The sequence below is a fragment of the Dendropsophus ebraccatus genome, chromosome 2 (assembly GCF_027789765.1).
Source record: "Dendropsophus ebraccatus isolate aDenEbr1 chromosome 2, aDenEbr1.pat, whole genome shotgun sequence".
In the NCBI taxonomy this organism is placed as follows: domain Eukaryota; kingdom Metazoa; phylum Chordata; class Amphibia; order Anura; family Hylidae; genus Dendropsophus; species Dendropsophus ebraccatus.
In genome coordinates this window covers 61,657,897-61,676,340 of record NC_091455.1, presented here as the reverse complement: position 1 = coordinate 61,676,340, position 18,444 = coordinate 61,657,897, and the positions used below count along the sequence as shown (strand labels likewise).

At 43.2% G+C, this 18,444-nt stretch overlaps 1 protein-coding gene across 8 annotated transcripts in view; it reads right to left on the bottom strand.

The window, feature by feature from the left end:
* The window catches only part of CCDC178 (coiled-coil domain containing 178), a 272,005-nt gene that overhangs the window by 175,614 nt on the left and 77,947 nt on the right, over window positions 1–18,444 (bottom strand). For all 8 annotated transcript variants that reach the window (XM_069957651.1, XM_069957652.1, XM_069957653.1 and 5 more), the window contains 2 exons: window positions 10,714–10,776; window positions 8,380–8,541 (listed from right to left, as the gene is read on the bottom strand). In XM_069957651.1, the coding sequence (XP_069813752.1) occupies window positions 8,380–8,541; window positions 10,714–10,776 (225 nt within the window). The remainder of the gene's footprint in view (window positions 1–8,379; window positions 8,542–10,713; window positions 10,777–18,444) is intronic.

Sequence of the window (18,444 nt, the reverse complement as noted above, 5' to 3'; positions counted from 1 at the left end):
AGAGTTCAAAGGCAGCCTGCTGACAAGCCGACCACCGAGCCTAGAGAATTGGTTAGCTCCGCTATTACTGTAAATTCCCTCATCCCTAAACAGGAGGTGTCACAGTACGCAGTGTATGAACTACAGTGGTCCTTTTTTGATATTAATAATGATATGAAAAATGTAAAAAAAAAATTGAACATCACAAAAAAATTAAAAAAAAATCTTCTGCCACCCGGTTTGAACATGTTAAACTAATGGTATTGCCTAATAGTGCACATTACTAAGCGTTCATCTGCTGCACTGTTCTCTGGGAATAGGATCTTGTGATTTGCATGTTAATATGCAAACTGGCTGTTTAGTTCACTGGCAGTATTACTTTCTCTCTCGGTGCACCGCTATTGCCATCCTGCCCCCTCCCATCTGCGACCATGAATACTGAGCCAACCCCTCAGCTGTGACGTAACCTAGTGGCCAATGTGAAATCTCTCACTTGCACAGTAGCTCTCACTTGCACACTAGTTCTGTCGGCACGCCGGATGTATCATGCTACAGTTTGAGATTTAACATTGGCCTCTAGATTACATCACACGTGAAGGACGGCTCAACATTATTCCTGGTCAGACATGGCTACAAAAGATAGATGAGAGGGGTTAGAATGGCAACAACTGTATACTTAAAGGAGAAGTCTGGCAAAATTTTTAATTAAAGTATTGTATTGCCCCCCAAAAGTTATACAAATCACCAATATACAATTATTACTGGAAATGCTTATAAAGTGCTTTTTTACCTGCACTTACTACTGCATCAGGGCATCACTTCCTGGATAAAATGGTGATGTCACGACCTGACTCCCAGAGCTGTGCGGGCTGTGGCTGCTGGAGAGGATTACTTTATTAAAAATTTGCGCCGGACTTCTCCTTTAAAAGTACGCCCCCAGAGCACCAAACTGCTAATTTGCATACCGAACAGCAGAACAGCACAGCAGAGGAACATATTCAATTCACTCTGTAAGCTGATTCTGGAAGTCAAGAAGGTACTTCTTCATACTTATAGACATCTGTAAGATCTGTTCTATATGTGGGATTTATACACAGAGATCTATGTGCCTATTCCACCAATTTAGCACTCTGGTATTTATATAATCCTGACCATCCCCTTTTATATATTTCGGCCTGCAGATATACTGTGACCTTGGATTCTCCTAAATGTACACCCTGCATTGGTAAAGAAAACCGAAGCATAAAGCAAGTCCCACTATCTAAGGAATATAGATGCAAATGCACATACATGCAGAGATTACTAGCTTCTAGGCAGATCTGCAACTATTCTACTAAATCAATTAATGAATTGTATCTTTATGAAGCTATTTAATGAGATAAGTCTTGCTGGTATTGGAATACAAATTGCTATTAGCAAGAAGTATTTTTTCTCAAATGAGACAATACATTTCATACACGTTTGATTAGCACGGATGGTGAGGAGATAAAATGCTCTAGACCTGGTAAGTGACAACACTTAGTGTTAGGTGGGTACTAACAATGAGGAGGCACTAAGACGTTCAGCAGTTCATCAATGTTTTAATGCTGTACTAAAATGTCATGTCATTTTTTTCTTTGACTGCTAGATCAATGGATAGACAGACAGACGAATGGATGGACAGATGGATGGATCAATCAATCAATTGTGCAGCTGTATATGTTGATGCTATATTAGCAACAGAAATAATGAATAGACAGGTTAGATAAAGATAGATAGATCTATCTGATAGATAGATAGATAGATAGACGCAAAATTCTTTTGTCTAGCATGAATCCAAGAATGCAAAAAAATTTGGAATCTAAATGTATAAGCTTCAGGACAAAAACTAATTTTTTTATTTGATAAGGACTCCACAGTCTGGAGTGTTTATCATCCAAGTTAAAGTGCCTGTGGTGTTGTTACGGCCGCGGCGGCGTCCCGTGCTCCGGGCCGCCGCCGCGACTCCCCACTGCCCCATGCAGCAGCCGGTGTCCATAGGCAGGGACCCGGCGCTGCTGTCACTTCGGCCCCGGGGGGCGCCTTACCTCTCCACGCTCCTGTCCGTCGCTGTGCCGGCCGGCGCGCGCGTCCCCGCCTCCTAGGGCGCGCGCGCGCCGGCTGTCTCAGATTTAAAGGGGCAGTGCGTCCCTAATTGGTTAGTTGCACCAATCACTCCCCTATAAATCCCAGCATGCCCTGTCCCTTGTGTTGGAGCCTCTACATGCTTCCCATAGCGTTTGGCCCAGCTCCCTGTTGTTCCTGATTCCTGTCCGCTACCTGGTCCCTAGTCCTTGTTCCTGGTTCCTGCTTCCCCGTTACTCTATTGCTCCTGTCTTCAGCCTGTCTCCTGCGGTCACGACTACAGACCTCTGCCAATACCATCTCCTGCCTACTGCTCCTGCCACGCCTCGCCTGCCATCACCAGCAACCAAGCCAGGGGTAGCGACCTGGGGGTCGCCTGCCGCAGCAAGTCCATCCCGCCTTGCGGCGGGCTCTGGTGAAAACCAGCGGCCCCTTAGACTCCGCTCCCTGGTGAGGTTAGTGCCATCGCTGGTGACGGTCCAGTGGATCCACTACTCCAGGCGTTACAGGTGTTGTCGACTGTGATGAAATTAATGGGACCCACCTACCATCCATCCCTTACACAATCTGAGACGAGTGAGGCCTATTTTTTACAGACAGATTATAAATCTGGGCCAGGGTGTGTAGGGATACACCCAACTGGCTGGGTGGATGGTGCCTCTAAAGATGACTATACACATGGGACTTTGATCGGCCATGATCAAACCAACAATATGTCAGACCACACGTGCCGATTACCCCCCAAAAAATCAGCTGATCATGACATACATTCTTTTTTTCACCAAGAAGGGCTGAAAAAATCTGATGTGGCCAAACACATTTTTATTAAATGTTAGTCTGCCCCCAGCTATTACTAACTATTCTATAAATGTCATTTACAGACAATGGTCGTCCATATTGTATATGTATAATGCCAACTTTAGCTGTCAATTAAATGTATTTCCAGGAGGAATAACGGAGTTCTAAGAAAAGATGCTCTAGAACTTATTTGATGATTTCTGCAAATATTGATTGAAACAAAGAGGTCCTCTTTAAATGATATAGTTTTGGCTGCCTACATGCCCCACAAGGTGCTTGGGAGCAGGAAGTAGTAGGAAAAACTGCAAATTCAAGAAAACCTTTAAATATAGATAAAGAAGAAGTTTAAAGAAAATAATAGTTTGCCAGTAGACAGGGGCTGGGAAGAACATAATAAACCAGTACTACTTACCTCTCTATGTGCCGCCAAAAGACCTGTCTTAATTTTTGTGGCACGAATTGTGGATCCATAAAACTAAGGACAATATGAATAGTCTAATAGAACTGTAACTGTAACTGCAGATCTGCAACAACGGATAGGTTTATGTGCAATAAGTTATACGCGAATAAGGCCTAAAACCAATAAAGTCATGGTGTCCCCTTGTGGATAGAGCTGAATCTTATTGAAAGCCCCTATAAAGCTTCCTCTTCCCCAGGAGAGATAAGCAGAGCACAGGACTCTACTAATATTCTTGACTGGATGAATCTCACAGTAGAAGACATCACATGGAGGTCATGAGTAAGTAAGTTTATGTAGCATAATCAGATGTGTGATGGCCATGGGAGGATTCCAAATATTAAACTACTAAAAGCTGAACACATATGGACCTTGAAAATCCTAGGGTATTGGATGTTTCCATAACAAAATGTTTTTTGAGCACTACTTTGTGCACTTGGTAGAGTTACTCCTGACTATTGGATGAATGGCTGCAAAATGGAAAAGCAAGAACATACTGTACGTGTAATGGAATGAGAATAGGTCATGGTAAGAAGACTTGAGCGTGAGATTCAGAGTTACAATAAACATAATCTTGGTTCATTACAGCTGTGATCGCCATATCTGTGATTGTTTTTGGTATACAGCTGCTGTATTACTGTATTTTACTATGTTGTTACAATCCCTATGTGCAGTAGCTTACTGTGACATAATATGACAGGCAGTTGACACATGGTCATTAATCCTATAGTCTGTCTTTTGATTTTTCTTATTCAAGTGCATAGTTTTTCCCCTTTTTCACTGAACTGCAGTCTACACATTTTGTCTATTCTGTCATTTCAGCAACTTGACTAGACATTTGTTAACTCTATCATGTCTTTGGTCCTTACAACTGAGCCTTACAGTAGTTTCTCATATCACCAGCAATACATTTATAACCATTTAAATATCACAGTCTCACATACACAACTGAAAGGATGAAAAAAATCTTTTTAGGAAACAAATCTGCAAGAGTACCTTCTAATATCAGTCTGTTAAAATAAAAAAACAAGTATAGCATAGAGGTAGAATGCTAGTCATAAAGAAGACTGAACCATAAGCTATTGGGGAAGCACCTGGTGGCCTTTTCCTTCCCAGTGGCCTTGACTGATAGATCTCTTCCTATACCTAAACAGGGAGAGATCTTTCAATCAAGGCAGAAGGGGTGGATACAGTGGAGAACACCCTCAAGACTTCTGCTTTAGTAAGCACGATGGAAGTGATGGCAATTTACCTTGTCACATAGGGGTAGGGAAAAACCCTGTACTCAACCCTTAGCTGCTCTGGTTTTCCCTGCCAGAAATGCCCTAATGATGTTTTCTGGACATCGAGCAAATGATGCTGAAGCCGATCACTGTACTCAACCCTGCAGCATCATTTGCTCAATGTCCAGAAAATATCATCAGGGCACTTCTGGCAGGGGAAATCAGAGCAGCTAATAATTGAGTACAGATTGGCAATGGCAGAGGAGCAATGTGATCTTAGGGGTGAGTAGACTTTTTTGTTTTTCCCCCCAACCCCGTAATAGGCTATTTTGTATCAAAACCTGATGCTATAAGTTTTTTTCTAAAGCAGAAAAATTGCTTTACAGGGATACACCAATATCAGGTAAAAATAAGCAAAATGCAGAAGCATATACTATCACTCACCTGCCTGCCTCAGTTCTGAAAGCACTAAAATCCATTTGTTTTTGGGGGTCTTAAGTCTGTACTTACTTGCTGTGCTTTTTGTTGAAAAGTTGCTCAGTAATAAGATTCCCAGAATGCACTACTTTTCCTTAGCTTTCCATCACCTGCCTACTCCCCTCCAACAGCAGTCCTGCTATTTATCCCCCAAACCTGTTGTACAACATCTAATTTAATTTTATTGCACCTGCTGCCTTTGCTTCCTGTATGTGTGTTTCTGCAACATTATCCATTACACACCAACATATTGTAAACACACCTCAATCTCCCTAAATGTTTTATTAAACGTATATATGTATCTGTGAGATAATGATATAGGCTATAAGGGCTGGTGAAATCACTCAGAGAGCAGAGCTGGAACTCAGAGAAAAGATCCAGCCAAGAGTGGTGTGTAGTCTATGGAGAGGAGGAGGAGCTGATGAGTAGACAATACACATTTTGTAGTTCTACTACTTTTCAACTTCCTGTCAGGGGTGAATCACTCAAAAGCGCACTAAAGCCAGAACTACAGTACTAAAGATAACATTATATTAGTAAGTTATAGATACCCCTTTAAGGCTACAAGGTTTTCTGCAGTCCTGTGAAAAATCATTGATATCACTATAAATGTGCTAAATGACAAACTATACTCTCCTACAGTTTGACAAAATGTTCTCCTATACCTGATGAGGTCTTTTAAATCTGAAGATGATGTCAGAGGCTTTAAAAGCCTTCAATGAGGCACACTCATAAAAACTAGTGTAGTGCAAATGTGATACAAATTGTTCTGTATTGTCTCCAAACAAAATATCCTCCTAATGCAAGAGAACGTAAAGAATCATATAGCCCTGCAGTATTGGGCTATGTTCCCACAGTGTATGAGACCGGCCATTCCGTGACCCGTGCGGGACACGGGACGGCCGGTCTCTGAAAAGATCATCCTGGCCGGTACTGCAGTATCGGCCGGATGATCTATTGGGCAACAGAGTTATGATGTGGGCGCATCCATGCATGCCCACATCAGAATTCCCACAGCATACTATGGTGCGTGTGACCGAAGCCGCTCGCTCCACAGTGTGCACTGACATGGGTTTTTGCGGCCACAGAAAACTGACATGTCAGTTTTTTGCGGCGCCGCAAGGGATCCTGCCCGGAGTGTATACTATGTGTATATTCTCCAGCCGGGATCCCATAGACTGCTATGTAAAGTATATTTCCAGAATGATCACGTCCGTTATACAACTGCCCTGGTTTTACGAAAATATACGTTGTGTGAACATAGCCCCCCTATATAGATTAAAATAAGATGGCTATAACATTAAAATACTGGAAACCTTGTGTTTTGATTATCTGACATGCCCTGTATCTTTCTGTGATAAAACTTAATAAAACTGCTAGTTAAAAATAAAAAATAGAAAACCCTACCAAGGAACCACCAGAACTAGATTCTATACTGCAGAACCACCAGAACCAGAAACTATACTGCAGTACTACTGGAACAAGAAACCATACTGCAGAACCAGAAACTATACTGCAGTACCACTGGAACCAGAAACCATACTGCAAAAGCACCAGAAACCATACTGCAGAACAAACAGAATCAGAAACCATAATGCAGAACCACCAGAATGATAAACCATACCGCAGTACCACTAGAACCAGAAATCATACTGTAGTACCCAAAATGAGAAAAGAATCACAGCTCCAGCAAAAGTAGAAAAAAACTTTATTTCCGAAGCATATTTAAAAAACACACAGGTTAAAATCAACACTCCGACGCGTTTCAGGGTCAAGACCCATATTCATGGCAATGTAACAACAAAATGAACAACTTTTTATATGCTTTAGATAATGACATCTGAAAAATAAACCCCCACCCACCTACATCACCAGGGGGGGTTGGGGAACAACACACAGATGAAACAAATTAAACACTGACGTTAATGAAGTAGTGTTGGATGGAACATTGGTAAGGTTCAGCATATCTGCAGTGTAAACACGGATCAACACAAATGCACTCACATGCCAACTGATACTAAATATCTGCAGTGTGAACACGGATCAGATATTTAGTATCAGTTGGGAAGTGAGTGCATTTGTGTTGATCCGTGTTCACACTGCAGATATTTAGTATCAGTTGGTATGTGAGAACATTAGTGTTGATCCGTGTTCAGACTGCAGATATTTAACCCCTTCACGTCAGTAACATGTATACTGTATATACGTTCCTACTGCACATACCCCGTGCAGTAGGAATGTAAATATACGTTCCTGTTACTGACGGGGTTATTGATGAGAACGGGAGCGCGGCAGTGATAGCGATCCCGCTCTCATCTGTGTCCGGGGCCGGAAGTAGCGTGCGGAATTGTCCGATCTATTAAAATAACATTATTGTTCCTGCACAGTGAAAGGCGTAAACGGAAAAAACAAAAAACCCACAAGGTTTGCTGATTTTATTAAATTATATATCACGAAAAAATGAAGAAAGAGCAATCAAAATTTTTCTGTTACACCAATATGATATTATTAAAAACTAGAGATCATGGTGCAAAAAATGACACCCCAACCAGCCCTGTAGGTGAAAAATAAAAGCGCTATGGCTCTTAGAAGGCGAGGAGGAACATTGCATTAATTTGACCCAGACTTTTGTGCATCAAAGGGCTCTGTCTTGAAGGGGTTAATATTTAGTATTAGTTGGTATGTGAGTGCATTTGTGTTGATCCTTGTTCACACTGCAGATATGCTGAACCTTACCAATGCTCCATCCAACACTACTTCATTAACCTCAGTGTTTAATTTGTTTCATCTGCGTGTTGTTCCCCCCTCCCCCCTGTGTGATGTAGGTGGGTGGGGTTTATTTTTCAGATGTCATTATCAAAAGCATATAAAAAGTTGTTCATTTTGTTGTTACATTGCCATGAATATGGGGCTTGACCCTGAAACGCGTTAGCGTGTTGATTTTTAACCTGTGTGTTTTTTAAATATGATTTGTAAAAAAAAAAAAATTGATATTTTTTCTACTTTTGCTGGAGCTGTGATTCTTTTCTCGGCCCACGCTATATCACCTGCTCTATTACAAGAGGGTTACCATTATATATTGGGACACATTCACATGGTGAGCGGACCTTTTTTCCTTGTTTTCATACTGTAGTACCATCAGAACCAGAAACCATACCACAGAACCGCCTGTTACCACCTCAAACCCTGTGAGCGTTCTCATTTACAGTAGCCCATACTGCATAAAGGATTGTATCCACACAAATCAGATCAGTGTGCATTGCGCATTATCTAAGAATGTAATAGTAAATAAGGAAACGTTACTATTTGGTAGAAAAGGAAGATCATCCATAAGAAGAATACCTCCGCTTTCTTAGCATGAAGATTTGTTAATTTAACGATTTCTGCTTCCAGCGCAGCAACAGGCGGTTCAATCTCTTCTACCGCCCTCACCAATTCCTCTTTCATTTTGTCGTAGTCTTTCTGTTTTTGATGCCTTTCTGCTATAATTGCATTTATTCTCGCCTGGAAATGTAAAAGTAAAATGCACATGTGATCAGCAATATAAAAGGGAGAAATGACATCATCAATGAAAGTCTGTGCTGAACAGGATGGATGGACTCAAACCTACTCTAATCTCTGCCACTTGACTCATCCAAGTGATTGGCTCACTGGCTCCCCTTCTGACAAGGTTATAATATAGCTTCTCTAGTTTATAGCTTACACTTCTCACACCTGGAGATACAATACACCAAAACCTCTGTTCTGTGATCTTCCTTTATCTGCCACTATTATCTTCTCATATCCAGGACTTCTTATGGTTTTCACTTCGTCTTACTCATGCCGCTCTTGACTTAATATTTCCTCAGAACATAGCTCTTCCTGGGGATTAGGTGGCTGGTAAGGGGTACTCCAGTGAAATTTTTTTTTAAATCAACTGATGGTCTTTGGTGGAGCGGGAATGGTCTTTCATCCCATCCATCCCAATTGTATATAACACACAAATGTTACCTTACGCCAACACGTAGGTTTAGAATGGGGCACTACCCTACAACAGAATGCCACAGGTACAGGCACCCAAATTCAGATTTTTAGCATATAATGTGGGCATGCCCGGCAATCACCAGTTTTTGGTCTGCAGTTACGAATAAACTATCTCAAATGATGCTCCCTGGAAATTTGTCTTCTAGGCCTATTAGATGAAGAGAGCTGGCCACATTATCATAGAATATTTCTCAGAGAATAATCATTTATGGTGCGCAAGGCGGCGGTGCTATGGATGGACGTCAGACCTCCTACTCTTAGTAAATGAAATAAACTGACTAATGCTGTCCTTTCGTTTGAATGAGTTGTATTTAAGCATAGAGAATGCCCAGGGAAGTTTAATAAAGTATGGGGATAGCGGTGTGCTTCTCTGCTAACTAACTTCCAACCAAGCCGCTATGTGAGGCTAAATGACGATGATAGACTCTAAGTCCTGGAGGGACATTACACCTCTCTTATGGTCATTTATGACAATGTCATTCCTACACAAGTCTGCACTTTTCTTTAATTGTGTTCTTTTGACTGGTGGTTACAGTTATTTATAGCGGTTAGATGATATGTTTTGTTTTTTCACAGATAATGTATCAGATGTGTGATTATTCGTTTTCCTTTCTGGACTATTCTATGTCAAGAGATGAAATGTATTTAGATGAAAAGGTTATTCACCTGTGCTTTGTCTGTATTACGTATCTCCTTCAATACACTCAGTTTTAAAAAAAAAATTAACTGATAGCAGGAATATTAGTAAATTAATTCTATTTAAAAATCTCAAATCTCAGTGTAAGATCTGAAAACTAATTCATTTTCACTGGAATACCCCTTAAAACCCCCATTAATAAGCTGATATTGTCCTGAAAGCTGCTGGAAACTATTGTTAAACTATATAAACTGTCCTTAAAATTAAAGGGGTTATGCAGCGCTACAAAAACATGGCCACTTTCCCCCTACTGTTGTCTCCAGTTTGGGTGGAGTTTTGAAACTCAGTTCCATTGAAGTTAATGGAGCTTAATTGCAAACCGCACCTGAACTGGAGACAACAGTAGGGGGAAAAGTGGCCATGTTTTTGTAACGCTGGATAACCCCTTTAATCACTGACTATTTAAAGCCTGAAGCTGCACTTTTTAGTGACCAATATAGATAGGTTGTGAGCTTAATTTCAATCTACAGTTTCTGCTAATAGGGCATGATGGGTAAACCCCTTTAAAGGCTGTCTAAAATTTCTCCTCCAATGGCGCATGATATCTTCTTTAATGGCTCTTCTTTCAATTCCTTTTCCAATACGGCTAACCCTGACAATATATGTAAAAAATAAATAACTATAAGAAAAAGAAAAAAAAAATGGTCCCGAACTACATCCCTAGCCCCGCCCCCTGTATATCCCTTTGTGCTATTCATGAAAATGGTGCAAGAATTATGTGAAGATGCTGTATAGCTTTCAACTCTGCATGTAATAAAAATCTGGAGATATGTCTGGTCAGGAAGGGGGATAAGGAGAACAGTCTTGAAATATTTAATAAATATTTTTTAGAGTACAGTGATGATTTCACAGCCTTGGTCATGACTTGAGTTTGTTTTTTGTGCTAGAATTGTTCTGTATTTATCTGTACAAATCCTGGTATATAAGGATATATTTTCCATTTCTATAAGACTTACCTGTGTCAATTGCGCAGTTTTCACTTCGTTAATAATTTGCTTCCTCAGTGTATCAGCCAGGCTCTTCAGAAATAAAGATACAGAGATTATTATAAGATATTTGAGTGTGTACAAGAGTACTACAAATACCAGAGTAATCGATTAGGAAGAATTAAAGAGATATTCCCATCTGAGCTTGTTATGCCCTATTCATCGGATAGGTGATAACCAGCTGATTGATGGGGGCTAGATCCCTACTGATCCCAAGAGCAGGAGGTGAACTGTCCTGCAACAAAAAGAGCAATAAGCATGCCTGAGCATACACCTGCTCTCCATAAATTCTCTATGGGGCAGCAACACTGTTGAGTTTAGCGTTTGGAAATGTTCCGCGGACCCATAGAGAATGAATGTGGCGCAGGCCCCAAAGGCTGCACTGACTGCTCCATTCATTGTGATTGTATCCCTGTCCTTGAGATTGGTGGGTGTCCTGGGACTTGGTGGATAGGTAATAACAAGCTCAAAAGGGAATATCCTTTTAAAGACTATGGTGGAAATTTAGTAATATACTTACACAATTCATTTGCGCATACAATGACTGTACACACAAAGTACAACTTGTTTTCAATAAAAGTAAAGTGCTCGGGTATCGATTAGTGTTTGCTTGGAATTGTAGTGAAAAAAAAAAAAAAAAAAACAGCTCAAACATAGCTTTTCCCAAGAGTTCAGTCTGGTACAGTCTGCTTCCTATGTGTTAAAGAACACTGCCACCTTGTGGAACATTAGATAATATACAACTTTTCATTATAATGGAGCAAATGCCTCCAATAATAGGTAAAGACAGGGTGACCCCTCTTACAAGGAGATAGGATACATATAGGCCAATAAAATTTCTTTCTTATGTTATTAAAAATTTTATTTATCTTTCTAGAAAAACTAGAAGAAATGAACATGCTCGTGCTTACAGCTCACATCCATCTTTTCTTTGGGTGGGTTCAGACTACGGAATTCTCATGGATAAATTCCGCGGAATTCCGTCGCCTGTATGCGCTTAAGGCTGATTCCGCCGAAAGAATTGTCACGTCAATTCTTTGGCAGAATTCGGAATCAGCTGACCCATAGAATGGTGTCTATGGAGCCGGTGGAAAGGCGCATAGCCATGAGCGCATACAGGCGACGGAATTCCGCTGAATTTATCCATGAGAATTCCGTAGTCTGAACGCACCCTTACTAAGCAAAGCATGCATACAGCAGATACAGATGTAGCAGCCGCCAAACACACTGCAGCAGCACAACATGATGGTGTCTAGGGGTTATGGTAGCACCACAAACAAAGATGGAAATGTCAGCCAGAAAACAGAAAGTTCATTATAAAAGTTTCAGAAAAGTTTTCATTGAAAAATTCAGTTTTAGCTACAGGGCTGACATGATGTTTGAGACAGCGGACAGCAGGGTTGACCCAGGTTTATGCAAGCCCTTGGGCAGGAGATCTTAGTGTGCCCCTTTGTAGTGCAACACCCGCAGCAGTAGTAAAGCACCAAAAACTGCTGACACCAAATGTAATCTGCTGGGTACCAGCAGTAGCAGGGTACCAGGTCTCCTGCAGCTTTCAACCTTGGTATTGCAAAGGTTAAAAGTGGTGTGTGAATTCATCAAGAATAGCTGGCAAGCATTTGTGCCCCCACATAGTAGTTAGGCCTATCTGGGGAGGTAGTCCATCAGTATGTAGTACCCCAAGGTAGGTATCACACCCCCATAGGTAGTCTTTGTGGAAGGCAGTCTCCCAGCAGGTAGCATCCACCATGTAGGCATGCCCCTGGTAGTTAGCCCCCTGTAGGTAGTATTCCCCATGTAGGCATCCTCTTGTAGATTATACCAAGTAGTGATCAGCCTGCTGCATTTAACACTGAGCAATTGTTAGAAGCACTTACAGTTGAAACAGATAGGCACAGTGTGGGTGCTCATACCGATCCTGGTGGACAGACATTACGGCCCTCCTCTTCCCCTTAGCTCTCCTTAGCAGCAACACAAAGAATGAATGAATGAAGATGCAGTGTGCATGAGCAAGCCACAGCTCTATTCAACAGGAATTTCAGGGTCTGCGTTTGTAGGGGCACCATTGGTCAGACTCCCCATTACTGCCTCTGATGGGAATACCCCTTTAACTGAATTCAGCTTCAAAAACTGACTGTTCACTTGCTTCCTAATATATTACCCCCAGACAAGTGTCATTGTAATGAGATAATCAGTGTTATTCATTTTACCTGTCAGTGGTTTAAATTTTATGACTGATGGATGTATATCTAAGAAACAGCATATTAGGTGTTACACTAAATGATATATGAGGGCAGTACAGTAAATATACTGGAGATCTTTAGTTTTTTTTTTTATATATACTATATATGGTCTTTCACATTAGTAACATTATACTGCAGGGGCACACACAGTAAAAAATGGACATGTACAAAAATTGTTAGTACTGCTATCACAAGAATGATAACGCTTAAAAGAGAAGAAGTCCTATAAAAAACGCAGGCAGGGGGCAATGGGAACATAATAAACAAGGTAAACATACCAGTCCCCTTGCCTGCGTTGTGCTGATCCTGGGTCCAGCTGATCGATTGCCCATTCAGCCAGTCAGTAACTGTGATGGAGTCCCGCCCCAGTCACTGATTGGCTGAGCGGGCAATCGATCACACGGGTACGTGACGTGCCCCATGGAACAGCTGCAGCTGCTGTCAACAAGACTGGGAAGCAGTGCTACGGGGCTCCCGCACCCCCTGGCCTTATTTTTTATTCCGTGAGACTTCTGGTTGGTACAATCTGTTCGGCGTTATTGCAGCGGAGAGCACTATGTATGGTACCACTATGTATGGTATTGTCAGGTAAACTAAAATTTATCAAGACCAGTGTACGGGCAGGGCGTATTAACAGCTGCTGCTGACCTAGGCACTAAACCTTAAGACGCAACCATCTACATGTAGAAACATTGGGGGAGATTTATCAAACATGGTGTAAAGTGAAACTGGCTCAGTTGCCCCTAGCAACCAATCAGATTCTACCTTTCATTCCTCACAGACTTTTGAAAATGAAAAGTGGAATCTGATTGGTTGCTAGGGGCAACTGAGCCAGTTTCACTTCACACTGTTTGATAAATCTCCCCCATTGTCTGAATCGCGTTTTCCATGGTTTCTAACGGCTTAAAACATATACAAATTTTCACATTGAATCAATGATTAGAGCCGTCCGCATATAGTTTGACGGAATTCTCACCACAGGATTGGTAGATTGGTAGGTACAGTAATAGCTCCAGGACATACCAGACCTGAACAATTCCACCATACCCCCCCCCCCCCCTCCCGAAAAGACACCAGATTTACTGGCAAGTCTGAAAGGGAGGAGGGAGACTAAAAAGAAAAAGTTGTCTACTTGCCCCTGCTCCCTGGTGCTGCCCCCCTGCAAGGTGCTGCCCTAGGCACCGGACCACGGATAGGCAGGCAGGGGGCAATGGGAACATAATAAACAAGGTAAACATACCAATCCCCTTGCCTCAGTTACGCTGATCCTGGGTCCAGCTGATCGATTGCCCATTCAGCCAGTCAGTAACTGTGATGGAGTCCCGCCCCAGTCACTGATTGGCTAATCGGGCAAACAATCAAACGGGTATGTGTCGTGCCCCTGGAACAGCTGCTGCTGCTGTCAACAAGGCTGGGGAGCAGTGCTACGGGGCTCCTGAACCCCCTGGCCTTATTTTTTATTCTGTAAGACTTCTCCAATAACCCCTGAACGACCGCGGGCGTAAGTGTACGCCCTTAAAACCCGTGCCTTAACGCAAACGGGCGTACATTTACGCCCACGGTTTCCCCGATCGCTGCGTGTACACACGCAGCGATCGGGGAAGATAACCTGCCATAATGTATAGCAGGCCATCCCTGCTTTTTGGCATGGGGGGTGATTAACGCCTCCCGTGCTGACACTCGCCGCTATTGGCTGATCACTTCAGATCAGCCAATGGCGGCGATCTGCAGCTTTCCGGGTCATCGGTGACCCGATGGCCCGGAAAGCAATGGCGGTCGGTGCTGTCCGAGGACGGCACCGACGGCCATTACTGTTAAAAGTAATGGTGGCCGGCCGATCACGGCGATATAAGTACCCCATGAAAGGGTTAAATACCTGCTTTGGACACCTCAGCTAGGTAGGTGAGGTGTCCAGAGCAGGTATTGAACCATACTCACCTGATCCAGCGTCTCGATCGCGTCTTCCGGGTTCTGATCGCATCCTCGTCTTCGTCGGCGTCTTTGTCTTTTTCCGGCGGTCCCCATCAGCAATCATCGGCTCCAGCATGGTCAAACTTCGGCTTTTTCCGGAATTTGCGTTCTACAGCCCCCTAGCGGCTGATAAGTGTATATAATACACTAATCAGTAGCTATAGGGTTGAAGAAAGTTTTTTTTTTTTTTTTTCCCGCACCCTATCGCCGCTGAGTGCTGATCAGCATCGCACGTAAGTGCGCCGCTGATCAGCAACTCCTCCTTTTTGGCGTAGGGTGTTTTTTTCCTATATCCTACAGCCATGGTCTGCTGATAAGTGCCGCACATAAGTGCAGCATTTATCAGCAACTCCTTTCTTGGCGTAGTTTTTTTTTTTTATACTTAATGTTAAAAAAAACATGTAAAAAACACCATTACACTACACGGACTAAAGTTTTACACTACACCACTACACATTTACATACCCCATATACCAATCCCTGTATAAAGATGGCCCCCAGGGTGTTTTCGGTGTCGGACGCATACACTGTTATTGCCTCCGATACCGAAACAGCCAGTGAGGATGAATGGGGGGATCCTTCTTTCCTCCATTCATCCTCATCAACCTCATCATCCAGTGACGTGTCTGGGGGTAGCGTAGCGTACGCTGCCCCCCAGACACATCTTTTCCGCCAGTACCGTCCCAGTCAGAGATGACGGTATGGCGCGAAATTCTACAAACTCTGTGAGAGTACCTCAGGGAACACTTACAGATTTAGGGTACGTGCACACTGCGGAATGGCAAAGGATAACCCTTTGTGCATTCAGCGGCTGGCACCCACCGGCGGACTGATGCAGGCGCACGTCTGCACCCATGTCATAGACTCACAATGAACACATTTGACGGAGAGTGGAATCCGCCCGTGCATAGAATGGAGTCTATGACACGGACAGAGACGCGCGCCTGCATCAGTCCGCCGGTGGGTGCCAGCTGCGGAATGCACAAAGGGTTATCCTTCGCCATTCCGCAGTGTGCACGTACCCTTAGAGTGTATGAAGGCAGGGACACCCGAATCCAGCCCCCAGATGCCTTCACCGCCCCCATCCTTGGAGTTAGTGGGAAGATCGTTCGGGAACTGATCTTCCCACTGCTGGATAAAGGTTACCACCTGTACGGGGATAACTTTTATACCAGCACCCCCTCTCCTGGTCCCTCGCTGCCCGACCTACTGTAGCTTGCGGCACGATCCAAACATATCAGAAGCAGTAATAGAGCCTTAATATTTAGCAGCCATAGAGCGGACCCAGCGCTTCTGGATATGAAGGACCCTTTATCACACCAGGACAACATTTTCCAGTTGACGTCCCCCACACTGGAAAACAGGAGACCCCAGAAGAAGTGCAGAGTGTGGCGTAACAGGGGGATCAGGAAGGACACCATTTTCCAGTGTGCCACCTGTCCTGATCTCCCCGGGCCTCTGCATACTGGATCGCTTCAAGGCGTACCACACGTCATTGGAGTTCTACATTATCTAAATTCTGTCCCTTATTCCTATTTCAGGGGTCACGTTGATCCAGGGATTATTCTGATCGCCATTATGGAGTCGGGAAGGAATTTTTTCCCAGTGATGAGGCTACAGTCGTCTGCCTTACGAGGGTTTTTTGCCTTCCTCTGGATCAACACAGGTTGAATTTGATGGACACTCTGTCATTTTCAACTTTATAAACTAATAATTGGCCTAATCCCCCCAAATAAATTAGAATTGTCCCTTTTCCCCAGCTAAACAGACATGGCCGCCATTCCCATTAGAGGATGCCATGATGCAATTACAAAGCCTCTGTGCGGCCAGGACAGTAGAAATCCCCCACAAGTGACCCCATTCTGGAAACTACACCCCATAAGGAATCTAACAAGGGGGGCAGCGGGGATATGGCTCCCTGGTGACGGCCACATTTTGGATGTGAAAATGAAAAAATTGTATTTTTTATTTTCACGGCACATGTTCTACATATGTGCCTGTTACCAGTGGGGTCCATATGCTCACTGCACCCCTGGTTAGATTCCTTATGGGGTGTAGTTTCCAGAATGGGGTCACTTGTGGGGGGTTTCTACTGTCTTGGCAGAACAGGAGCTTTGTACTTGCGACATGGCCTCCATCCTCCATTCCAGCCTCTAAATGGCGCTCTGTCCCTTTGGTGGCTTGCCCTGTGCCCATATGGCACATTATGTCCACATGTGGGGTATTTTCGTACTCAGGGGAAATTACCCTACACGATTTGCGTTTATTTTCTTTTTTAACCCCTTGTGGAAATGGAAAAAAATCAAGACTAGACCAACATTTAGTGTAATTTGTTTTAAATTTTTACTCTAAATCATTAATCTTGTCTTGATTTTTTTCATTTTCACAAGGGGCTAAAAAATAAAAAAAAAAACACAAAATTTGTAGAGCAATTTCCCCTGAGTACGGAAATACCCCACATGTGGACATAAAGCGCCATGCGGGTGCAGGGTAAGCCTCCAAAGGGAAGGAGCACCATTTGGTTTTTTGAGGCTGGATTTGGCTGGAATGGATTTCGAGGGGCCATGTTGCATTTAAAAGGCCCCTGTGTTGCCAAGACAGTTGAAACCCCCCACAAGTGACCCCATTATGGAAACTACACCCCTCAGGGAATGTAACAAGGGATAAAGTGAGCATATAGACCCCACTGGTGACGGGCACAAATGTGGAACAATGTGGCGTGAAAATGAAATATTACATTTTTTTACACTATAATGTTGGTCTAGCCTTGAATTTATCATTTTCACAAGGGGTTAAAAGAGAAAAAAAAACACACAAAATGTGTAGAGCAATTTCCCCCGAGTCCGTAAATACCCCACATGTGGACATAAAGCGCCATGTGGGTGCAGGGCAAGCCTCTCAAGGGAAGGAGCACCATTTGGATTTTGGAGGTTGGATTTGGCTAAAATGGATGATGAACGCCATGTCGCATTTACAGAGCCCTCGTGCTGCCAAGACAGTGGAAACCCACCAAAAGTGACCCCATTCTGGAAAGTAAACCCCTTAAGGAATTTAACAAGGGGTGCAATGAGGATATGGACCCCTTGATGACGGGCACATTTGTGCCGTGAAAGTGAAAAAAATGAAAATTTTCACTTTCACGTCACATTTTTCCACATTTGTGCCCGTCACCAGTGGGGTCCATATGCTCACTGCACCCCGTTAGATTCCTTGAGGGGTGTAGTTTCCAGAATGGGGTCACTTGTGGGGGGTTTCCAGTGTTTTGACAGCACGAGGGCTCTGTAAATGCGACGTGGCCCTTGAAATCCATTCCAGTGAAATCCAGCTTCCAAAGCCAATTGGCGCTCCTTCCCTTTGGAGGCTCGTCCTGCGCCCGCTTGGCACTTTATGTCCACATGTGGGGTATTTCTGTACTCGAGAGAAACTGCCTACATGTTTTGTGTTTTTTTTTTTCCTTTTATCCCATTGTGAAAATGAAAAATTGAAG